We start from the raw sequence: 19,761 nt of genomic DNA, 5'->3' as shown, positions 1-19,761 counted from the left end.
TAAAAAGCAAAATTTTCAGCCAACACTCTACCTCTCCATCTCGTAATTTAGTCACTTACTTCAATTTTAAGGTTAAACCTCTAGAAAATATCCTCCTATAATCTGCTCTACTGCATTTCAGATGTTTTTGTTTTCCATTCATCTGCATCTCTCTTCTGTCTTTCCCTCTAAACTCTGTGCAGATATGAGAGCTTTAAAATATAAGCTGCCGGGATGAAGGGACTGGCTAAATGACAGCCTAGGAGAGGGGATAGAAGTTAGAGCGTTAGCTTAAATGGAGCGCAGCTCATTCACGCAAGACAGAATCCTCCTTTCATGCAACCTCCAAGACCAGAATAAGTCCGCCTGGTCAGGACAGTGTTATATAATGTCTGATCCTTTAAATCATTAGATATAGGTCCACTCATGAGGTCGCCTGTGGCGTTTCAGTGGGATGTGGATTTAGGGCACATTTTAGCCTAAAGGCTGCAGCTCCTCCCTCACCATCAACCCATAGCTGTCAAAGCATCTTAATGTGCCTTCAGCTTGTAATAAGAGTTGATGCGTGAAGCTTAGGAGGAGGTAAACTGTAAGAACCAGACCTTTAGTTCCTCTTTTCGTTCCTCCGTCCCCTCACAGCCGAATTCTGGACTGCTGGACAAGCTGCAAAACAAAAGAGCACAACAATCATCATTCATTTCTGAGATTTACTTCAAAAGTAAACATCTACCAAGGTGTTAAACAGGCTGTTATTTCAGGAGTTAAAGGTTTTTATGAAATAAATGGAATAAAAAATTGCTATCAAGGTTTCTTCACATATTTATTTCCAAATTCAATATTTTTCCAGACTAAAATTTTAACACTTCTTAAGTTGCTTCAAAATATAAACACCAAAATATCCATGTATTTTATATAATTTATTTCTAATCATATCAGGCCTTGCATGTGAAACCAAATGTATGTATTTTCTTAAGAAAATGCTGAAGTTCTCAGTGTTTTTTTAGACTATATCTAAAGTATAACTACAAAAGTTTACAAGGCTAATATTTATGCTATTGTCAGAATTTAAAACTGAAGCTCCACAAACCATAAACCAAATGAATGAATGGAAATAATTAAGTATTTTTCAAGTATTTCTACAAAAATATTGTGAATTCATCTCTACTGAGTAGATTTGAATAGTAGATTATAAGTCACAAAACTTAAAACTCCGGTTTTATGCATTACTTTAGCGATGTATTATGAGAGTCCAGTAAAAGAAAATGGTACTTAATATTTTATAGTTATAAAATCAAACAGTGGAGGGCAGCAGGGAACCGCAGTAGGACAGTAAATTTTTTTGTCAGGTTAAAACTTCCTGTGTGTTGTACTTAAGTTCTGGTGCAGGCTTCTGCCATCTTAGCTGAGACAAATTTATAAATGAGACACACATAAAAACAATATGAGCAAATCTTTTTTTTAGGCATTAAGAAGAAAAATCTTTAAATTAGATTTTAACAGTGTTCAAATAAAATCTGCTCCAAAACTGCTCTGACGACTAAAATCCTTCATAATATATTCACCTTTGTCCTCTACCAGCAGGCTCAGCTTTTATAAGCAGGAATGCATTAATTTGTGCATTCCTGCTTGTAAAAGCTGAAATCTGTCTATTTTATTTATTTATTTTTTACTTTAACCTGTCATCTTTTTCTCACATTTTAACACTTTCAACCTGGATCACAACTGAAGAGGTGCGAGAGGCTCTTTTAGAGGTATAAATAAAAGCTGCACTGCTGAATGTAGTTGGACTCTTGACCTGCGTCACATACCTTTCTAATGCAGTAGCATCTGTTTGAAGTTGGGATCTCAATCCTTTTACAGTTCTCTAAATGTCGCCAATCAATCAAGCTCAACCTTTAAAAGCAGCTCCCGAAACGAGGTAGTAAAAGCTACAAAAATGTAACCCGAGACTGTAGATTTTTTATAAAAATACTTAAGAGATTTTTAAAAATTTTTTAGAGACATTTAGCAACTAAAATAAAAATTTAAACATGAGATTAGATTTAAAAATGCACCAACTTTTAGAACATCAGCTAATCTACCAAACTAAGATTTGTAGAGTATATGTCTGTGAGCAATAAATAGGAGACTGAATGTTTTTGTTTGATCACCTGTAGTAAGTCTGGGCTCCTGTGGCTTCCTGCAGTCGCTGCTGCAACACAAACAGCTCTGTGGCGTAGCGCTCCTCCGTGTCTGTGGCCTGCTGCTGGTAGTGAGCCCTGAGGCGCTCCATTTCCTGTCGGTGGCTCTCCTCCAGCCGGAGCTGTTTCACCTGAGCCTCGGCCTTCAGCCTTTGGAGCTCCACTGATGTTGGGTCCGATTCCCCGGCCTGCTCCCCCAGATCTAATAATGTAGAAATAAAACTGTGGCTTTTACACAGCTAAAAAAAGTACAGATTAGGTGTAAAAAATTTTAATTAAGAAATAAAAAGGAAAATGAAATAAAGGTAGTATATAGAGAAAATAAGAAGTAGCATTTAAAATTGGCTAATTGTAACAGAGAATCTCTGCATGGTGCAAAATGAACTAGAGAACAGTGATTTAAAAAAACACGATACCTAGAAGAAGCTCAAGGTCTGCAGCACTTGAAACAAGGCAGTAAAGAATTGAGGGGTTTTTTTTGTTTGTTTTTGTTTTTGTACAGCAAGCAAAGAAAAATAAAACTGAGAGAATGGCACATCTGTGCTTATTTCCAGCTGCTCTGAGCTGAAAGACTGAGTTTCTGGTAAATGGTAAATCCACCTGGATCATTACTGTAATCGTGGCTGAATTTATATCCATTCTGCATTCAATTAAGAGTTCGGACATTTGATTTAAACTGTAAAATTAACTAAATAAAAGAAAAATCTATGTTAAATTTCAAAAACAGAAACTAGACAGTATTGAGATGCTGTCAGACAAACTTATTATTTACCAATAAAAAAAAGTATCCAATTATTACGGTTTATGTAGGTTTTACCAACTCAAGTTTAAAACTTTTAAAGACCTTTATAAGACAATTATGTATAGAATTTAAGACCCAAAGTTCCACAGAAATGTATGAATGTCGCCAGCAAAATAGCAATAAATTGGAACTTACTCATGATGGACGCAAATAAGAGGCTAGCTAGCTGGCTAGCACTGGTATATTAGCAGCTAGTCAAACATTATTTCCGTATAATTATAAATGTATATTATATGGATAATAAATATACATATTTAAATAATTTTAATTATTATTTACTTGTATAAATAATGTCCATGACAGCTAGTTAGCGCTAGTCTCAACCGTTTTGAGTTGAGACAATGAAGACGTCTGAGGGCGACTCAAATTTTTGCCTGACAGAAAAGTGACGCAAAAAACAAAACAAACAAAAAAAAACAACAAAACAAAACAACAACAAAATTAAAAAGTTATGTGAAGACAAAATTTTTAGGACGTGGGAATTATACAGGCCACCTAACTTTTTTTAAAATTAATTTAAGACATTTTAAGTGTTTTCTCTTTGTAATAATGTAATAATGAATTTAACACTTAAGGATGCGCAGACTGTGTTTTACATGAACATCGGATTATTAAAAATCTCCCATGAGTTAATCCACATATAGACTTTGAAAATGGTATTTCCTCGCCCAGAGTCTTTTACACAAGTATGGGTTAATTGAACATTTCTTATTTAATTAATACTCCAATAAGCCCTAATTAGTTTTGCTTTGAAATAATTTAGGATTCCAACACACAGGGCAATCAAGCAAAATTATACCATTACACAGGCCAATGAATCAAATGGGAAGTGTTCTTACAATAATGTAGAAAGCTGCTTAAAAGTCCATTAGATAATTTAACAATAATTTAAAAATATCTGGATTTGTAGGTCAGGAAACATTCAATCAGTTAAAATGAACCGAACTAATAACTGTGTTTGAATGCAGTAGCAGCACACATTAATATTTATATCCTACACCCCAATACACATCCAATATACAAATAAATATGCATAATAAACAATCCAAACACTTAAATACATGACTATAATTGATGAGCTCTGTTTCATCAATTATAGTCATCTATATGTTTTATGTGGTTAAGAGCCGCATAAAACACCATTTTGCTAAACACATATGGTAAGATGAGAAAAAGTGTGGCAGCAGCTTTGGAGAGGTGATCAGATTTACCTCTGCTTGAAGGAAGGTTTATTGTGGCAAGCTGTGCGTTGAGGTTAGACAGCTGCTTCTCACTGTTGATCTTCAGTTCATCATAGGCCACCTGCAGCTCACTTATCTAGGAGATTAGATTGAGTTTTTCTGTTGAGCTAGTGCTGTGCTACTAGAAAAAGTGTCCACTTTGCAGAAACAGTTAACAACACAGACTAAATAAATTATCATTTATCCAAAAACCAACCAGATTTAGCAGTTCTAGGTAAAAAATAAATTTAAAAAAACTTATTTTACTGCAGTGTGGAAATTATTTTCTTATAGGTGCAATACCAAAACAGAATCTGCTTTTTTGGTGAATTTGAAACATGTGAACGAATACAGTAAGCAATTACACCAATGTGGTGTAAAACTTTAAGGCAATGTAGGAATCTGCATTTTTACCTTATTTACATCAGATCTCAGCAGATCTTGAAGCTGAGAGAGACGATCGTGTTCATGCTTAATTTTCTCCCTCAGCTGCCAAAGATTGGTGTATAACGCTAGAATAATAAACGGTTAAAATAAGGAAAAATATTAGAGAGAACATAGATGAAAAACATACAGATTATTGATGTAATTCTATAAGGAATGTGTACCTCTAGCCTCCTGAACAAGGGAGGTGGATTCACTAGTTATTGGTCTTTCCTCTGAAATAAGTGACAGGTCTGCTGTGTTGACACTCTCCAAAAACTCTTGACCAAAAATCTTCTGGAAAGACTGAAAACAGACCACAGACAGCGCTCAAGGTTAATGAAAATGTGGGAACACACCCAAATTAAAAACTGATATCTCAGTTTAAAATTACCAGAATTATCTCACTGCATTCTTCTGACACAGCTTCTATCGTGTGCTTGGATTTTTTTCTGCCACCTGAGAAAGCACAAACAATTCAGACAACCGCAAATGTACTACAAGCACAAATAAATGTAAGACATGCTGCCTGCAGCTTGATAGCATTTTGTAGCAGAAACAGGTTTACCCGAGCTGCTTTGCTCTCTGAGGTCCAGAGAGGCGTCCGTCTCTTCCTGCAGCAGCTCCAGCTGAGCAGCGTGAATCTGAGACAGGCTGATGCGCTGCGCCTCCATCTGCAGCCTGCACTCCTCCTCCACACACAAAGAAGAAAACATATTAAAACCCACTAGTTATCAGTTAACTAAATCCAACTGCAAGCACAGAAATTTAATTATTTACTCCAGTGGTGTGCAAACGTTTTGTCACATGGGCCAAAATCGTCAAGTTAAAAGTAGTCGCGGGCCAAAAATGACAATTTATTTATTTATTTTTTTACTGCTCAATAATAAACTAAGCATGCAGTAATTCTAATTAAATAAGTAGAGTAGTCAGCATTGTGAAAAGGAAGTTTAAACTGAAAAACTTTTTCATGTAACAAAAAGAAAGATATCTGGTTTTTTGGGTTCGGATAAAAAAAATAAATAAAGAAAAACGTACTTATTCTCAGGCATAAGAACAGGATTTGGGTCACTCGCTTTTAAAAATGCTTATATGTATCAAGCAAAAGTTAAAAAAATTAAATAAAACCAGATTTGAGTTCTCTAAAGTCTGTTTCTAAGTCTTAAAGTCAGTTGATAAATGTGATCATATTTAAAATGAAACTAAAGAGAAAGTACAAAACATGGTTGTTTAAAGAATTACTTTGTGTTTTACTTTGGAGAAAGTAATAGTTTTGTCTAATTAAAGAAAAAAAGTTATCTGCATCAACTGCTTATTGTGGCCCACATAGAATCAGTCAAGGGGCCGCAAATGGCCCCCCAAGCCGCAGTTTGGACACCCTTTATTTAGTCCATTATTACACATAAAAACAGTCAACAAATGACAGTTATAAGATAAATCAAATGTAACCATGAATTAAATTTTGTAGCACCCATTTTCTCATGAAAAGAAAATAAAAGATTAAAATCCTAATCCCAATAATCTCATTTCTGAAGCAGAAACGTGGCTCAGAACCATCTGCGCTCAGGATGAGAGCTCTGCTCTTATCACTTCAGCACGAGAACAACAAAAAGCTCAACACAAGGCTCCTTAACATAATGATGCATAATGCATCAGCACAAATTTGTGATTCTGTAACCTTTTGATATTACGAGCTTTAAAGTGCACTCTACATCTTAATTAGGCCGTACTTTAAAACGCGGTGTTATGATACGGTCACTCCATCCGACGGTGTGGAGGAGAGAACCCGTTTCCTGACAAGCAGCTCAGATGTTGGTGATTAAACAAAGCATGCAGATGAGAGAAGGTCAGCGGAGAACAAACAGATGGATGACGGTTATGCTGCGACCCTTCGCCGCTACACGCAACCACTACTAAAAGCAGGTCGACCCTGCAAATAAATGCAAATGATTCAAAAAAATGGGCTTTCAGTAAGTCTATCTTGTCTTTCTCACTTTTAATTAATTACATTTGACCATGCGTCAAATTGCTGACAATTGCACTCTTAAATAGTTCTTCTGTTTCTGCTACACTTGACATTTTAAGATCATGCAACAGGTTTTACAATCAGACAAAGATAACCTGAGTAGATTGAGGGAAAAATAATTCTAATATTGTTTAGTTTATCAGACAATTAAAAGTAGCTATCCAGCTCTGGAATGTTTTTAGGCATTATTTAAGGGTTGTGTTACAACATCTCAAAATGATTTCAGACCAGATTTGACTAGGCCAATCAAAAAACACAAGGGTGCTGGTGGTACTGGTCACAAACTGATAGTCAGATCTTCTTCAGGATTTTTTCATCTAGATAATAAAGCACATACAGCTGAAGTTGTTAAAGTGAGCTTATTTAAATGTTTACTTTGCCTTCTTTACTGATTAAACAGTGAGGAAATCACTAACTTTGGCAGCAGCCTCTGGAAAAATCCTCTTCTGCTTCACCCTGTTTTAAGGGGTTGTGTCGAACCAGTGACTTCATGACATTTCACTCTTTCTTCCCTTTCCTCACAGGGCTGCTCCACGCTTTTACACTTCTCCCCTCTAATTCTTTGGCTCCTTTGATGCCGCTGCAATTAAACTGATGTTTGTCGACTTGCAGAACACAAAGCTCTGCAATTAAATTCTCCCTTTTGCACTCAAATGAAAATTCTGTGAACTGTGCTCATGGCCCTGCATGACAATTTCAGGAGCATCAACAGAGCAGAAAAATATCCACTTTTTGTAAGAGTGCAGCTTGAAGCATTCCTTACAGTAGAGCCCCTCTCCATCTATCAACCTTTACTGTGAGTTGAATGATGCATCAAAGCAACTTCAAGACAAAGAGCAGGATGTGAGCATAAGTGACATTTACATGCTCAGAGGTCTCTTCTTCCTCTTCAGCACACTCCGTGTGACAGCCCATCCCCTGTCCGCTCACCTGTATAAGCAAGCAGAATATAAAAAACATTTTTAATACAAAGTGAGAAAAAAACCTTAAATATACAGCACCTTCCAAAGTATTCATTACCATTGAGCTTTTCACATCTCTCTCTGTATTAATGCATTTTAATGGGATTTAATATGACAGGCCAACAAAAAACACCTCATAATGAAAAGCTTCACACAACTGAGGACGTAATTTGGCTTTGAATTAAATTCAATTTCCAAATTACTTAGTTTATCCCAAAGGGGTAATTAAATCTTGTTGCAATGCAAATCATGCCAGTGTCTTCAAATAGCCGTTGATGGGAATGTTCTCCAGTAGCAGTCAGTCTTGCAACAAATCTAAATAGGCCTCTGACTGAACCTTGTTGCTGTATGACAGTCATAACATGCCAACAGCTAGAAACAGATTCTACAGTTACATGTCCTGCATGACACCTTATTGGCAAGAACCTCTTTTGCTTTTGCTAATTCTTCTGTGCAAACCTGCATTTCATATTCATTTTCAATCAGATATATGTCTGGACTTTGAGTAGGCCTTTCAAACACTTGAATATGCTTTGATCTAAACCATTTTATTAAAGCTCTGACTGTATATTTAGTGTTGTCGCCCTGCTGAAAGCTGAACTCCTGTCAACTGCTCTTTGCCGAGCCCGTCAGCATTGACTTTTTGCATGTGACGTCACGCTCTTCAGAAATTTCCGGCACCGCCATGACGGACGTCAAAACCACCAATGCCCTCCTTTAAAGCTAGTCTAGAAACAAGCAGCCGGTAGCCTAAAACCGCTGTTATTTTGTTGATTTCAGTTTAAAAATAGTCATACAGTGCTGCGCGACCAGCTGCATAAACAGACAGGGATACAAACCAAACTTGTAATTTTATTGTAGAACTTTTAACGAGGAAAGATGGCGGCGGTGGATAGCAGCCGTTAATCATGACTGGCAGCCCTCGGTGTAATCGCGGATTTGCACCCAACGTTTTTTACAAGGTAAGAAGATTAACGTTCAGAAACAGTTATCGATTCTATGTTTTCCTCCATCTCTTTAAGTCTCTTTTTTTATACGTTTGTATAATTAGAAACACATCAAATATTGCTTTATGGACAAGGTACGTCTAAACACTGGTAACCATGGAGACAGTGTGCACAGTCATGTAGCCTAGCATGCACGGAAAACACTGGTTAGCGTCTCGTCTTCTGTACGTTTTTAATACTGCTCCGGTGTAAAGGGAAACGCTGTTTATGACAGTGATATAAATCAGGTGGTGTGAATTCAGGCAAAGTCGGTAATTTGATCCAACACATCAGGAGGGAGGCGATATGGCTCGTTTTCTAAGCTAGCTATTTACAACTTTTATAAATATCGCCGTCTATGAACCCCAACCAAGTGTGTTACGTTCACAGACAAATTAGCTCGACTCGCACAAGTAGACTTAAGCAGACTTAATAGAAATAGTCAACACATGCTTCAGATTTGTAAAAAAAAAACTACACAATTATCCATCCATTTATGTTGGTCCATCCCATTAAATTCCAGTTAAATACATGAAAGTTTTCAGTTGCAACGTGAAAAAATGTGAAAAGGTTTAAGGTGCGTAAATATTTTAGCAAGGCACGGATTCTTCAGCAAGAAATTCAGACAAAACAAGACAATAATGGACAGAATAAAATGCACCGTTATGGATCACTTCCTGAGACGGAGCAGACATTAACTACCTTCATTAAAATTCCTCTTTAACCCATTGAGGATAAAAACTTAAACTAGTTTTAAAGCAATTATGAATTATAATTTTAAAGACTTTTTAATGACATCCAAAAACAAAGCAGCTTTTGGGCATAAAAGTTATATCCAGCTGCGGGGACGGTTTTTCCAACCCAGGAGGTGATGAAAGCATCACGAAGCACAGATGCGAGATGGCAGACAAACATTGTACACAATCTTTTGCTTTGTGTGCGTTTGTGGCACAGCTGGAGGTGACACGGACAGAAGTGACTGGGTTAAAATGGCTTCTCACCTCAAACCCTTCACTCCCTGCAGGATGGAAAGAAACTAGAATGTACACATTTCTATGTACACAATGGCAAATTCAAAGCTATAAGCAGACTTGTTTATCTGTTCTCAGCTGTTATTGAGTTTAATGGTGAGCAGCAAGAACAAGCCGAGCAAAAAATAAATAAATAAAAGAAGCAGTACAGAGGTCTTTTTCATGTCGAGTCCTCACATGAATTTTACATGCAGGCTGTCGTGTGTGCGGCTTTTCTGGTTGCAGAAATGTAAAAATGCATCTTTGAAGGCAGCAGTCTTGCTAAACGCTGCCTTTCAAAGCAAGCCTTCAGACTCTAAGGCAATTTACAATCAACACTGTTGCTCACTAGAGAGGAAATCTGTCAGAGCTGAACCGCTTCAGTCATATTTTCCTCATGAAAAGAAAGAAATAAATAAAAAAAAATCAACACCTGATCTGGCTTTGAATTCACTCTTTAGACGTCTAAAAAAGCTCTAACCTAAATGAATTCAAAGTGGCGTGGTGTCCACGGACGCTTCATTTGTTCAGACTTCAAAGAGCAAAAGAAAAGAGCAGAAACGTGTGAGTGCTCACCGCTTTGTTGATGTAGCCTCTGCCTCCGTCTCCCTGGTACCCGGCAGCGGAGTCCTCCTTACCGGCGCTCTCCGGTGAACATGACATAACTCGGCTCTGCGTCTGAGGCAGCATCACCTCCTCTGCAGCACTTTTCGCTTGCTCTTCCTCCTCCCTCTGTCGCTCCTCTGAAGCCGCCGAGCCGGCTCTGCGCTCCTGCTTCGACCTCTGCCGCCTTTTGCGCCTGCTTGACCCCGAGGACGCCGGCTTGTGCGGGGAGGATCGTCCCTCAACAGGTCCCTCCCCAGAGGAGTGCGCCGCCGCCGGAGACGGAGTGTGTGAGAGCCTGTGGAGCTCCAGAGTGCGCAGAACACCGTCTCTTTCTGCTTCGGCTGCACCCAAACGAGCCGTCAGAGCTTTGATCTCCTGCTGTAGCGACCGAATCTGAAGGCGATGATCCTCTGAAGGAGAAACCGCCTCAACAGTTTGCTCTTCCTTCTGAAGGAGTTTTTTCTGCTTGCTCCTAATCTCCTGTGCTTTCTCCAGTTCCTTTAAGAGGCTTTCATTTTTGGCGATGACCTCTGAATTGTTCTGCCTGGCTTTGATCAAATCTTCATCCAGCTGCCTGATTCGGGTCTCAGTAACCATCAGTCGCTCTGTAACTTCAGAAAGCCGATCAGCTTGGCTCTTCTTCTCATTCAAAGTAACATTAAGCTTCTCCATCAGATCGCGCTCCATTTTCACGTCGCTGCTCCGCTCCTCCAGCTCTCGGATGTCTGACTGAAGGCGTGCGATCTTCGCCTCAAATTCAAGTGTCTCCCCGAGCGTCCTCTCCTCCAGCTGCGTCTTCGCCTCTGCCAGGCTCGCGTACTCTTCTTTGAGCTCCTGGAAGTTCACCTCGAAGTTCTTCTCTGCAAAAGAGAAAGTGCTCTTTTGCTTCTCGATGTCCTCGCGAAGCTCGTCTACCTGTTGATGGAACTGATCGTTCTGTGCCGTTAGCGTCTCTATCTTGTCTCTTAAAGCGCTATTGGACTGAAACAACGTCTCCTTTTCCTCCTCATCCTCCTTTAGTTTCTGTTCTTTTTCCTTTTTCTGGTTTTCCAGAACCTCTGTCTGTTTCAGTAACGACTGGATTTGATTTTGCATTCTAACTCGATCTTGGGCACCTTTTCGAAGTTCCTTGAGTTCGACCTGAAGTTCCTGGAGCTGCAGAACCAGCTCCTCCGTTTTGGAGCTTTGCAAAGCCAGCTTCAGATCTTCTTCCAGCCCGTGAATCTTTCGCAGAAGGTCGTTCCTCTCTGCAGCGTAACTCGTCTTCTCTTTCTGTAACAAATCCAACTGCTGAGCGTGACCGACACGCAACTCATCCAAAGCCTTCTCGTGCCGGACGGCGGCTTCGTTGAGCAGGTTCTCCGCATTCAGGAAGCTCTCCCGCTGCAGGTCCTCTCGGAGGTTCGTCAGCTCCTCCTCGTGGCTGAACAGGAGCTGCGTCCGGAGGCGCTCCAGCTCCGCTTCCTGTGACTCCGCCATCCGGTCCAGGACGGCGTCTTTCTCCCGTTCGAGCATCTCCAGCTTGATCTTGTAGTTGGTGATTTCGGACTCGTGTTTGGTTTCTGCTTCGATGGCGGCTTCCTGAGCAGCCGACAGCTCGTCCCTCAGAACTTGAATGGTCTCCTGGAGCTGCTGGGAAGTTTCCTGAGATACTAGCCTGGTGGAGACCTGCTCCACGTGATGCCTAGCAGCATTTAGATCACCAACAAGACTCTCAACCTTGGACTGCAACTTCAACTTCTCTTGTGCGGCTTGACTCAGCTCCCGTCTGGTTTCATCGTACGTCGCTTCAGATTGGTGTAAAATAAATTGCAGCTCTCTGATTCTGGCGTTCAGAGATTCGACCTCTCCTTTGCTGAGATTTGAACTTTGATGTTGTGCTGTTAGAAGCTCGATCTCAGCCTGATGTTGCTCAGTCATCTGCTGCATTCTGGCTGCATGCTGCAAGTTGAGCTCCTGCTTCATCTGGACAATCTGCTGTCCGTACATTTCATCCAGCTCAGCCCTGAGAAGTTCCAGCTTCCTGGCGGTCTCTTTCTGCATTTTTTGGAACGCGTCGCTCTCCGACACGCTCCCCTGGTGGCAGAGTTTCTGCAGATCTTCTACTGTTCCCATGAGCTGCATGATTTCACTGGATGACAGCCGTTCTCTATGTCTGGAGTTTGCGAGTTCTCCTTTGCAGCTTTCTAACTCCTTTTGTTCCTTCTCCAGCTCCAGCTTGTAACTCTCCATTTCACTTTTGCAGGTTATTAATTCAGATTTTGTGCTTCCCAACTCAGTCAGGCACTTTTCAAGCTCAGATTCCTTTAAAGCGACTTGCAGCCGAAGCTCGTGCAGGTGTTTTTCGGAGTTATCCAGTTCGTCTTTCAACCGGATAAGATCAGAGTCGCGTTCAGAAATGACCCTCTCCTTCTCTGCAATAATTGTGTCTTTGTCATCAGAGTCCTGAATGATTTTCTCATCTCTAGTCCTTCCTGCATAAACGACTTCCTGGCTGAGCAGCATCAATGACTGCTCGTGTTCTTTGATTGTTGCACTCTGTTGTAAAATTAACTGATTTTTATCTTCTATTGTTTGTGCAAACTCTTCCTCCGCTTGTCTTTGCGACTGCTCCCGACTCAGAATAACCTTTTCTTGCTCAGCGATCAGCTGCTCCTTTTCCTTTATCCATTCTACGAACGATTCCTCCGATCTTCTCCCTGACTGAAGAGACATTCGGGTTCAGATTCACACACAAGCTAGTCGCTGCAAAGCTGCCGGCGTTAAGAGTATGGTGGTCCTCACCAGCTCCACCTCGCTGAGCTTCTGCTGGAGGTGGCTGATGAGCTGCAGCTGTTTGCCGCTCGTCTCCTGCTGCCCTTTGACCTCTGCGCTCATCTCCTCCAGCTGCTGCTGGTACTGAACAAGCTGCTGCCTGGCCTGCAGGAGATCTGCTGCGGTGCTGCTGTGGCTGGTGTTCCTCAGTGCCTCGCCGGCCTGCAGCTGATGTGCAGAAAACGGCATAAGAACTGTTTTATTACCAATTATTATGTTGGAAACAGAAAACCAACTCCTCCCAGTTCGCTTTAATGAAAGATATTTTGTGACATTTAAACATTAAATATTTATTGAAGGAGAAATCTAACGTTTTTTTACCCAACTTGTCAGAAATTTAAAAAATGATTCCAACACAAATATATGACTGATCTGATGTCCTCTGTTGCTTCTTCTTTCGTTTTTGAGAACACATTGTTATGCCATAGTATAAGTAGGAAAATAATTACGTCTAATTAGAGAAATTAAAAACAAAAAAAAAAGCATTTCCTACCTGTTGGAACTGGATCTGAAGTTTCTGGCTTTGCTCCGTCAGCGCCAGGAACTCTTTAGTGATTTCGTCCTTCTCCTCGCGAGCCTGCTGCAGGTTGGACGTGAGCTGGGTGATGATCCCGTCCCGCTGCTTCAGAGCGGCTTCAAAGTCCTGCAGCTGCACATTCAGAGTGGGTTTTAATGCAAGTCATCATGGCAATTACAAAGACCACAAGAAAAAAAGGAGCAATTTAATAAAACGGTAAGAAAGAGTTACTGTTTCTTACTGGCACAGTTGTTTACTGTAAGCAGAACTGATTCTTTTTTTAAGCAAAAAGAATCAGCCAAATTCGGATTCATCTTAAACTACAAAAACCCATTATATTGTTTCGTTACATTAGAATTAGGGCTGCAACTAATAATTATTTTAGTCATCAATTATTCAGATTATTAATCTAATAAAAGGCTGGCATGCATTTTCCTGATTTTCTTTCTTCCACATGAGCAACTTGACAAAACATTGACTAGGAATAATACTAAGTTACCGGTTTAACGAATACATTAGCATTTCAGCAAATTACAAAAGAGCTACAATATAAATACAGTACAAACAGTCACCAATTTCTCTCTTTCTGCTAATTGAAAAATAATTTAGAAAAAAAACTTAGAAAATCCCTTACTCAATCTGTCATTTTGTCATTTCAAAATTTTCACAAGTTTTGCTGATGTTGCAATAAAAAGTTGTTGCAATAAAAGATAATATAGTTCTTCTTGGACCATTTTCAAATAATATAATGGTAATAGTGGCATAATAATGCAAGAATGCATTCTAAAGCATCAATAAACTTCTCATGAACATTGAACACTGGAACAGAAAGACATTTTAAATAGCCAAAATAAATAAGCAAAACAACAGAAACATGACATAAAATGAATTATGAAGTCTCTCTAAACAAAATTGTTCTTCAAAAAGGGGCTAGTTAAAACCAAAGCACCAGACTGAAGAGTTTATCATCCAGTTTTTGGTAGAAGAGATAAAAGAGACATGATTAGTCATCCAAATGGAAATTATTGAGTTTGTTTTAATTTATCATGCGACTGATTGTCACATTAATGCTTAATATGACAAGCATATCCAAACAATTAAATCCTTAATTGTTTGTTGTTGTTGTTTTTTTTGCAATTGAACGAATAAATGATGCAGCAAGAAGAAACCAAATGTGTGGTTTTCTGAAAGCCAAATAAAAACAAAATGTCATTTTGCGTAATAATAATACAAAGGAGCAGGTCAACATGCAGTCGACAATATTTACACGTAGCGTAGTTTTTCAAGCATTCACAATAAAATGGTGTAAATCAAACCCAGAACAGCAGAAACATTTACCTGCTGCACACCATCGGCGCCGAACGCCAACCTCATTTCCTCCAGCTCTCGACTCAACTCCTCCAGAGCTTGATTCTTGGCTGCTAGCTCGTCCTCCATGTCCTGTACCGTCCGTCCCTCTGTTGGCTTCTGCAGGGCCTCCACCTCCTCCTGAGCAGAAACAATATCAGAGCTTACTCGACTTTTAAAAGAGTCACTGAAAAAGGTAAAGACTAGAGAGTTAACCAAGAACGTAGCCACAACCACAGAGCAAAAGCAGTTTTGTTAGAAGAGCCCAAAGTTAGAGAGTAAATAGGGATCATGTTTTCAGAGCTGGGTAGTAACTAGTTGCTTTTGCTCAATTACATTTACCCGAGTAACTTTTTTTGGAAAAAATTTTACTTTTAAGAGTACTTCTACTACTCTGTACTTTTTACTTTTACTTGAGTAATTTCGTTATGAAGTATCTCTACTCTTACTTGAGTAAAATGTCTGGATTTTCTGCTGAATAAATAACAAACATGATTTAACCAAAAATTTGCCAGACACACACCTGCAGTTTTTGTTAAAGTTTCATAAGTTTTTTTTCTTGAAAGAAACTGACTTTGAAAAATATTATTTTGTTATTTGTGTTACTTTTATCAATTATTGTCATGTTGGTCTTTAAAATACCAAAATTTCCACTTAACTTTATATTTTGATCAGTCTGACGATGTAATTTTTACAATATGCTTATGCTTTGTTTTATAGAACAAAGCATAATGGCTTCATATCTAAAACCAGACATGTTTTACATTTGTGGTTACTAAAACTTTTAAATTTAGCAGAATAAATGCTGGGTGTTTTTATCTACAAGGAAAAATAATAATTTCCCTGTTTTTTGGGAGATAAAAGCTCCATCAAGTAAAAAAAACACCTTAATTGCATACCTGTGTTTCACCCTAAAACACTCCAAAATGCACATGTCAAATTCGAGGCCTGTGGGCCAAATCCGGCCCGCCGTAGCTTTTTATGTGGCCCTATAGATTCTAGACTAAACACTAAATGTGCTTAAATATTACGTTATCACTCAAATCGGAGCAGTTTTTATCTGTTTACTGCCAAATTATATCAATCAGTCCCTCCAGTTTCTTGCAAATTATTGTGGAAATTCACTCAAAAATCAACAAATTTCGCTAATAATTGGGAGTTTATTGGAGATTTTCCTTAATTGTCAAAAACGTTCTTACTTGTACTAAACAGCTGCCTCAGCTTTAATTGATGTCAGATTATAGTCCATTATGTATACAGCGAGTAATAAAAAGTCACATTTGCAGACATAAATATGCGCAAATATCACTAATATTTCCAAATTAGTACAACAACCACTTTGATTTTTATAGCAAAAAAAATATATATATATATTAAAAAAAATCACAAAACAAATGTAAAATCCTGGACTTTTCAATATGATTTAATTTTAAGAATTAATTGATATTTTAACAGTTTGTGAACAGGTTTTATCAATACATTCTGGCACAACCGGCCCTTTAAGAGCATTCATGATCTTGATTTGGCCCAAAACGAAAATGATTTTGCCCTCATGTCTTTATAAATCCATCTGTCTCAGCAGTGGCTCTACGGAGAGCGGCTCCTTTTAGAAAACTTTCTGTTTTCTCTCCTCAAAGCAGACGCTGCCTCCTCATCACTCCCTCATTATTTCCTCAAGCAGCTTTCACAGATAATTCACACTTCTGCAATGTCACAAAGCCCTTTTCCATTGTAACCTTCTGGAGCATTTTGACTTTTTAAAAACAATTATATTTCTTCACCACCGACAGAACAGGACAGAAAATACTTAATGTGTAAAGACTACAAAGCAGACGTGGTTAGTGAGAATCTTGCAGAAGACGTTAAGCATTTGGTTTGTTAGCGAAGCCAAAGCAGAGCTGCTTGATCAGATTACTGTACCCAGATAAAATCCTGTGAAGGCATCATTAGGCTCTCTGTCATCACATGGAGGCAGCCATTTACCTGTTAATTCATAATGTGCTGTGTTAAACACTACGATCTGGGAGGCTGCAACACAAAAGCCTGCATCATGTCAGGAAAACACCTTTGAGCAGCTTTGTTGGAGTTAAAACAGTTTAATAAATGTTGATGTTGCATAGCTGGAGATAATTTTAGTGAAGTGTTGAATTTAAAAACTAGAACTACATTAAAATGATCGGCCTGAAGGTTTTAGCTGTTGGTTTAGACTTTCTAAAGGAAAGTTTTACTCATTTTAAAGCAGAGATAACCTAATATAATAAAAAAGTTAAATTCATATCACATTTTTTGGAAATATTAACTCACCTCTGAGGAATAATCTTCCGCTGTGGTGGAAACTTCGCTTTCAGGCTGCAGGAGAAAAAACAAACACACATCAAATAAAATAAAATAACAATAGATAGACAAATTAATAAAATAGGCTGATACAAAAAGACAGCAGTGGCTGCTTTGTTTTGGTGAATTTACATTACAAAACAAGGAAACAAAAGAAAACCCTATTTTACAAACCAAAACCATAAATTGCTTACCCTGTCACTACTATTTGGAAAAGTCATTTATTTTAGTAATCAATTTCAAAATGTGAACCCAGGTCAACAGTCTGACTGATTAAACAAACCGTGATTTATTTAAAGCATTTCTTTCTGTTAATTTTGAGGCTTACAGTTAAAGAGAAACACAAATATGATTTCTCCAAAAATTATTACAGAAAGTAAATAAATAAAGAATTGTTAATTAATCTGTTCACCTGTGCAGGAAAAAGTCACAGAGACTCTCCAAAAGAAAGATGACTAACAAAAGATTACTGCCAAAGAAGCTGGTTATTCAAGCATATTCAAGCAAAGTTGAGTGGAAGGTAAAAGTGCAGTGTAAAATATGTCTGCAAGACGATGTCGATATCAGGTGCGATATATGCCCGTTTTATTTTTTCCTCCGATTCTGATCTATGGAACATTTTTGTCATTTGTGTCCACACTGTAAAACATTTGAGCCACATTTTGTTGTGTCTACTACCTTCTACTCTTCAAGTCAAATAAATTTAGAGAGTTTTAGATTTTGAATGCAAGTTTGTGAAAGATGAACTTAAAGCAGTAAGTTGTGTGAGGGAGTTTTTTTTCCTACATAATTATTTGGTTTAAATTGCAGCATTAAGTTAAAACTCACAATTCAAGATTAATGAACTTAAAAAAACACAATGCTTAGACAACTTGACTCTTGTCTAATTTGTCCTGCTGGCTAAATATTACATCAGTATAAAAAATAACACACAAGAACTCTTGAAAAATATCCAACAACTATTACTGGACTCTGATATAAATACTGTCCATACTGATAATTTTTGCGTTATGTTCGAGTATAACTTCAGCCTTGAGAAGATTCTGAAATAAATGTTTAAATTGGTCTTATCTAATATTTTGAATTGTTGGTTCTCTTTTGCTGTAAGCCATAATCATAAAAACTAATGGAAATAAAACTCTTGAAATGTAATACCTTGTTAAATGAATCTATAAAAGCACCTATGTTTCACTTTTCAAATAAATTACAGAAACGAATAGATTTTTCAATGATATGTGAAAACAATTCAGGAAGCTGTCCTTGAGGTAAAACATAGTTACCTTGAAGTATCTTTCAAAAGACTCATTTTGTTGCATTTTCCTTTTGTTGCTCAAGAGCAAAATGACGAGTTCATTTAAGAATATGTCTTCACTTTAATGACCTAGAGCAGAAAACTGCCCATGGAAAAACTGGCTTAATTTGCTTGTGATGCAGAACAGATCTCATTCAGGCAGCAGTAATTTATAATTTGCCCATAAAAATAATAAAAAAATAAAAACCCAGGAGCTCTGTGTACATAATAATACACTCCATCAACCTTTAGATCTTCTGAAATCCACTGCAAGGCCATAGAAATCGGTCACACAGACTGACACATCCCAACAAGTTTAAAGGCAATTGTCTGTCTCCATGGCAGCCAAGTAGTTTTGTGGGTTCATGGAGAAGAGTGGCAACACAGGGCCGAGCAAAAGAGACGGAGAGGGCTTGAAAGACGGAACAAATTGTACAAGAGCTCTCAGCTCTGCATGTTTTTAAACCATTCTACGTGGATTTCTGATGAGATGTAATCAGTGGTAATTTAACCATCAGAAAAGCCTGGATCAAATGTCTAGGTGCTGCTGTTTCAATCATATTTTCTCTAAAGAAAGGTTGGAATGACTGTGCTGTATGTTGATTTAATGAATAGCAGAAGGTGGTTATGTAAAACCAGCAGAATGCATCAATACTGAGCTTATGGTAAAGAAAATAATGGCACCCCACAAAAACCACAACCTTTTTTTTATATCATTGTCATCTGCATGCATTTAAATGTGAAAAATACATGCTTTAATGTGCTTTTTGATTCATTTCTGGCTCCTAAAGTGGTTGTTATGCAGAAAAGACAAATGGACAAAAAGAAGTGAATTTATACCTATGAGAAAAACAAAACTACTGTTTCCTCCTAAACAACCCGCCAACACATGCATGCTCATATTCATCCTATAGAGTTGCTTAGTTTGTTTCCCACCCACATCTTTTGACCAAGCAGCCAAACAAACGACCTTAATATTTCTGTCATTTTCAGCCAAAGAAAAGGTTGGTTTCTTTTACAATTATTTTAGTAATCAATTACTAAATAAGAAAAAAAATTCTAATAATTATACATTATAATTATGCATCATTAGAAATGCATTCATATTAATAATTAAAAATGAGAAAACAAACATTTTATTGCATGAAATGCAGTAGCACAGCACTCTTGGTGAATTTGAACCAGGTGAAGCTAAAACTGAGGAGTTTTGGCTAAAACATTTACAGACTAGTTTTTAATTACCCTAAATGCTAAATGTATGTTT

The 19,761-nt window shown here is 38.1% G+C and overlaps 1 protein-coding gene across 12 annotated transcripts in view; it reads right to left on the bottom strand.

Annotated features, from left to right (window-relative positions):
* The window catches only part of akap9 (A kinase (PRKA) anchor protein 9), a 79,196-nt gene that overhangs the window by 47,604 nt on the left and 11,831 nt on the right, over positions 1–19,761 (bottom strand). For 9 of the 12 annotated variants that reach the window (XM_008422173.2, XM_008422160.2, XM_008422162.2 and 6 more), the window contains exons 3-16: positions 17,177–17,221; positions 16,793–16,855; positions 14,864–15,013; positions 13,502–13,657; positions 12,979–13,176; positions 10,165–12,897; positions 7,495–7,560; positions 5,173–5,296; positions 4,999–5,063; positions 4,790–4,910; positions 4,596–4,693; positions 4,173–4,278; positions 2,130–2,361; positions 582–642 (exon numbers count right to left, since the gene is read on the bottom strand). In XM_008422173.2, coding sequence (XP_008420395.1) covers positions 582–642; positions 2,130–2,361; positions 4,173–4,278; positions 4,596–4,693; positions 4,790–4,910; positions 4,999–5,063; positions 5,173–5,296; positions 7,495–7,560; positions 10,165–12,897; positions 12,979–13,176; positions 13,502–13,657; positions 14,864–15,013; positions 16,793–16,855; positions 17,177–17,221 — 4,218 coding nt within the window. The remainder of the gene's footprint in view (positions 1–581; positions 643–2,129; positions 2,362–4,172; positions 4,279–4,595; positions 4,694–4,789; positions 4,911–4,998; positions 5,064–5,172; positions 5,297–7,494; positions 7,561–10,164; positions 12,898–12,978; positions 13,177–13,501; positions 13,658–14,863; positions 15,014–16,792; positions 16,856–17,176; positions 17,222–19,761) is intronic. The other 3 variants (XM_008422161.2, XM_008422168.2, XM_008422170.2) reach the window with 3 other exon arrangements.

This window comes from Poecilia reticulata, linkage group LG11 (genome assembly GCF_000633615.1).
Source record: "Poecilia reticulata strain Guanapo linkage group LG11, Guppy_female_1.0+MT, whole genome shotgun sequence".
Lineage (NCBI taxonomy): Eukaryota > Metazoa > Chordata > Actinopteri > Cyprinodontiformes > Poeciliidae > Poecilia > Poecilia reticulata.
Note: the sequence above shows the minus strand (reverse complement) of the source record. Positions and strands in the feature narration are given on the sequence as shown.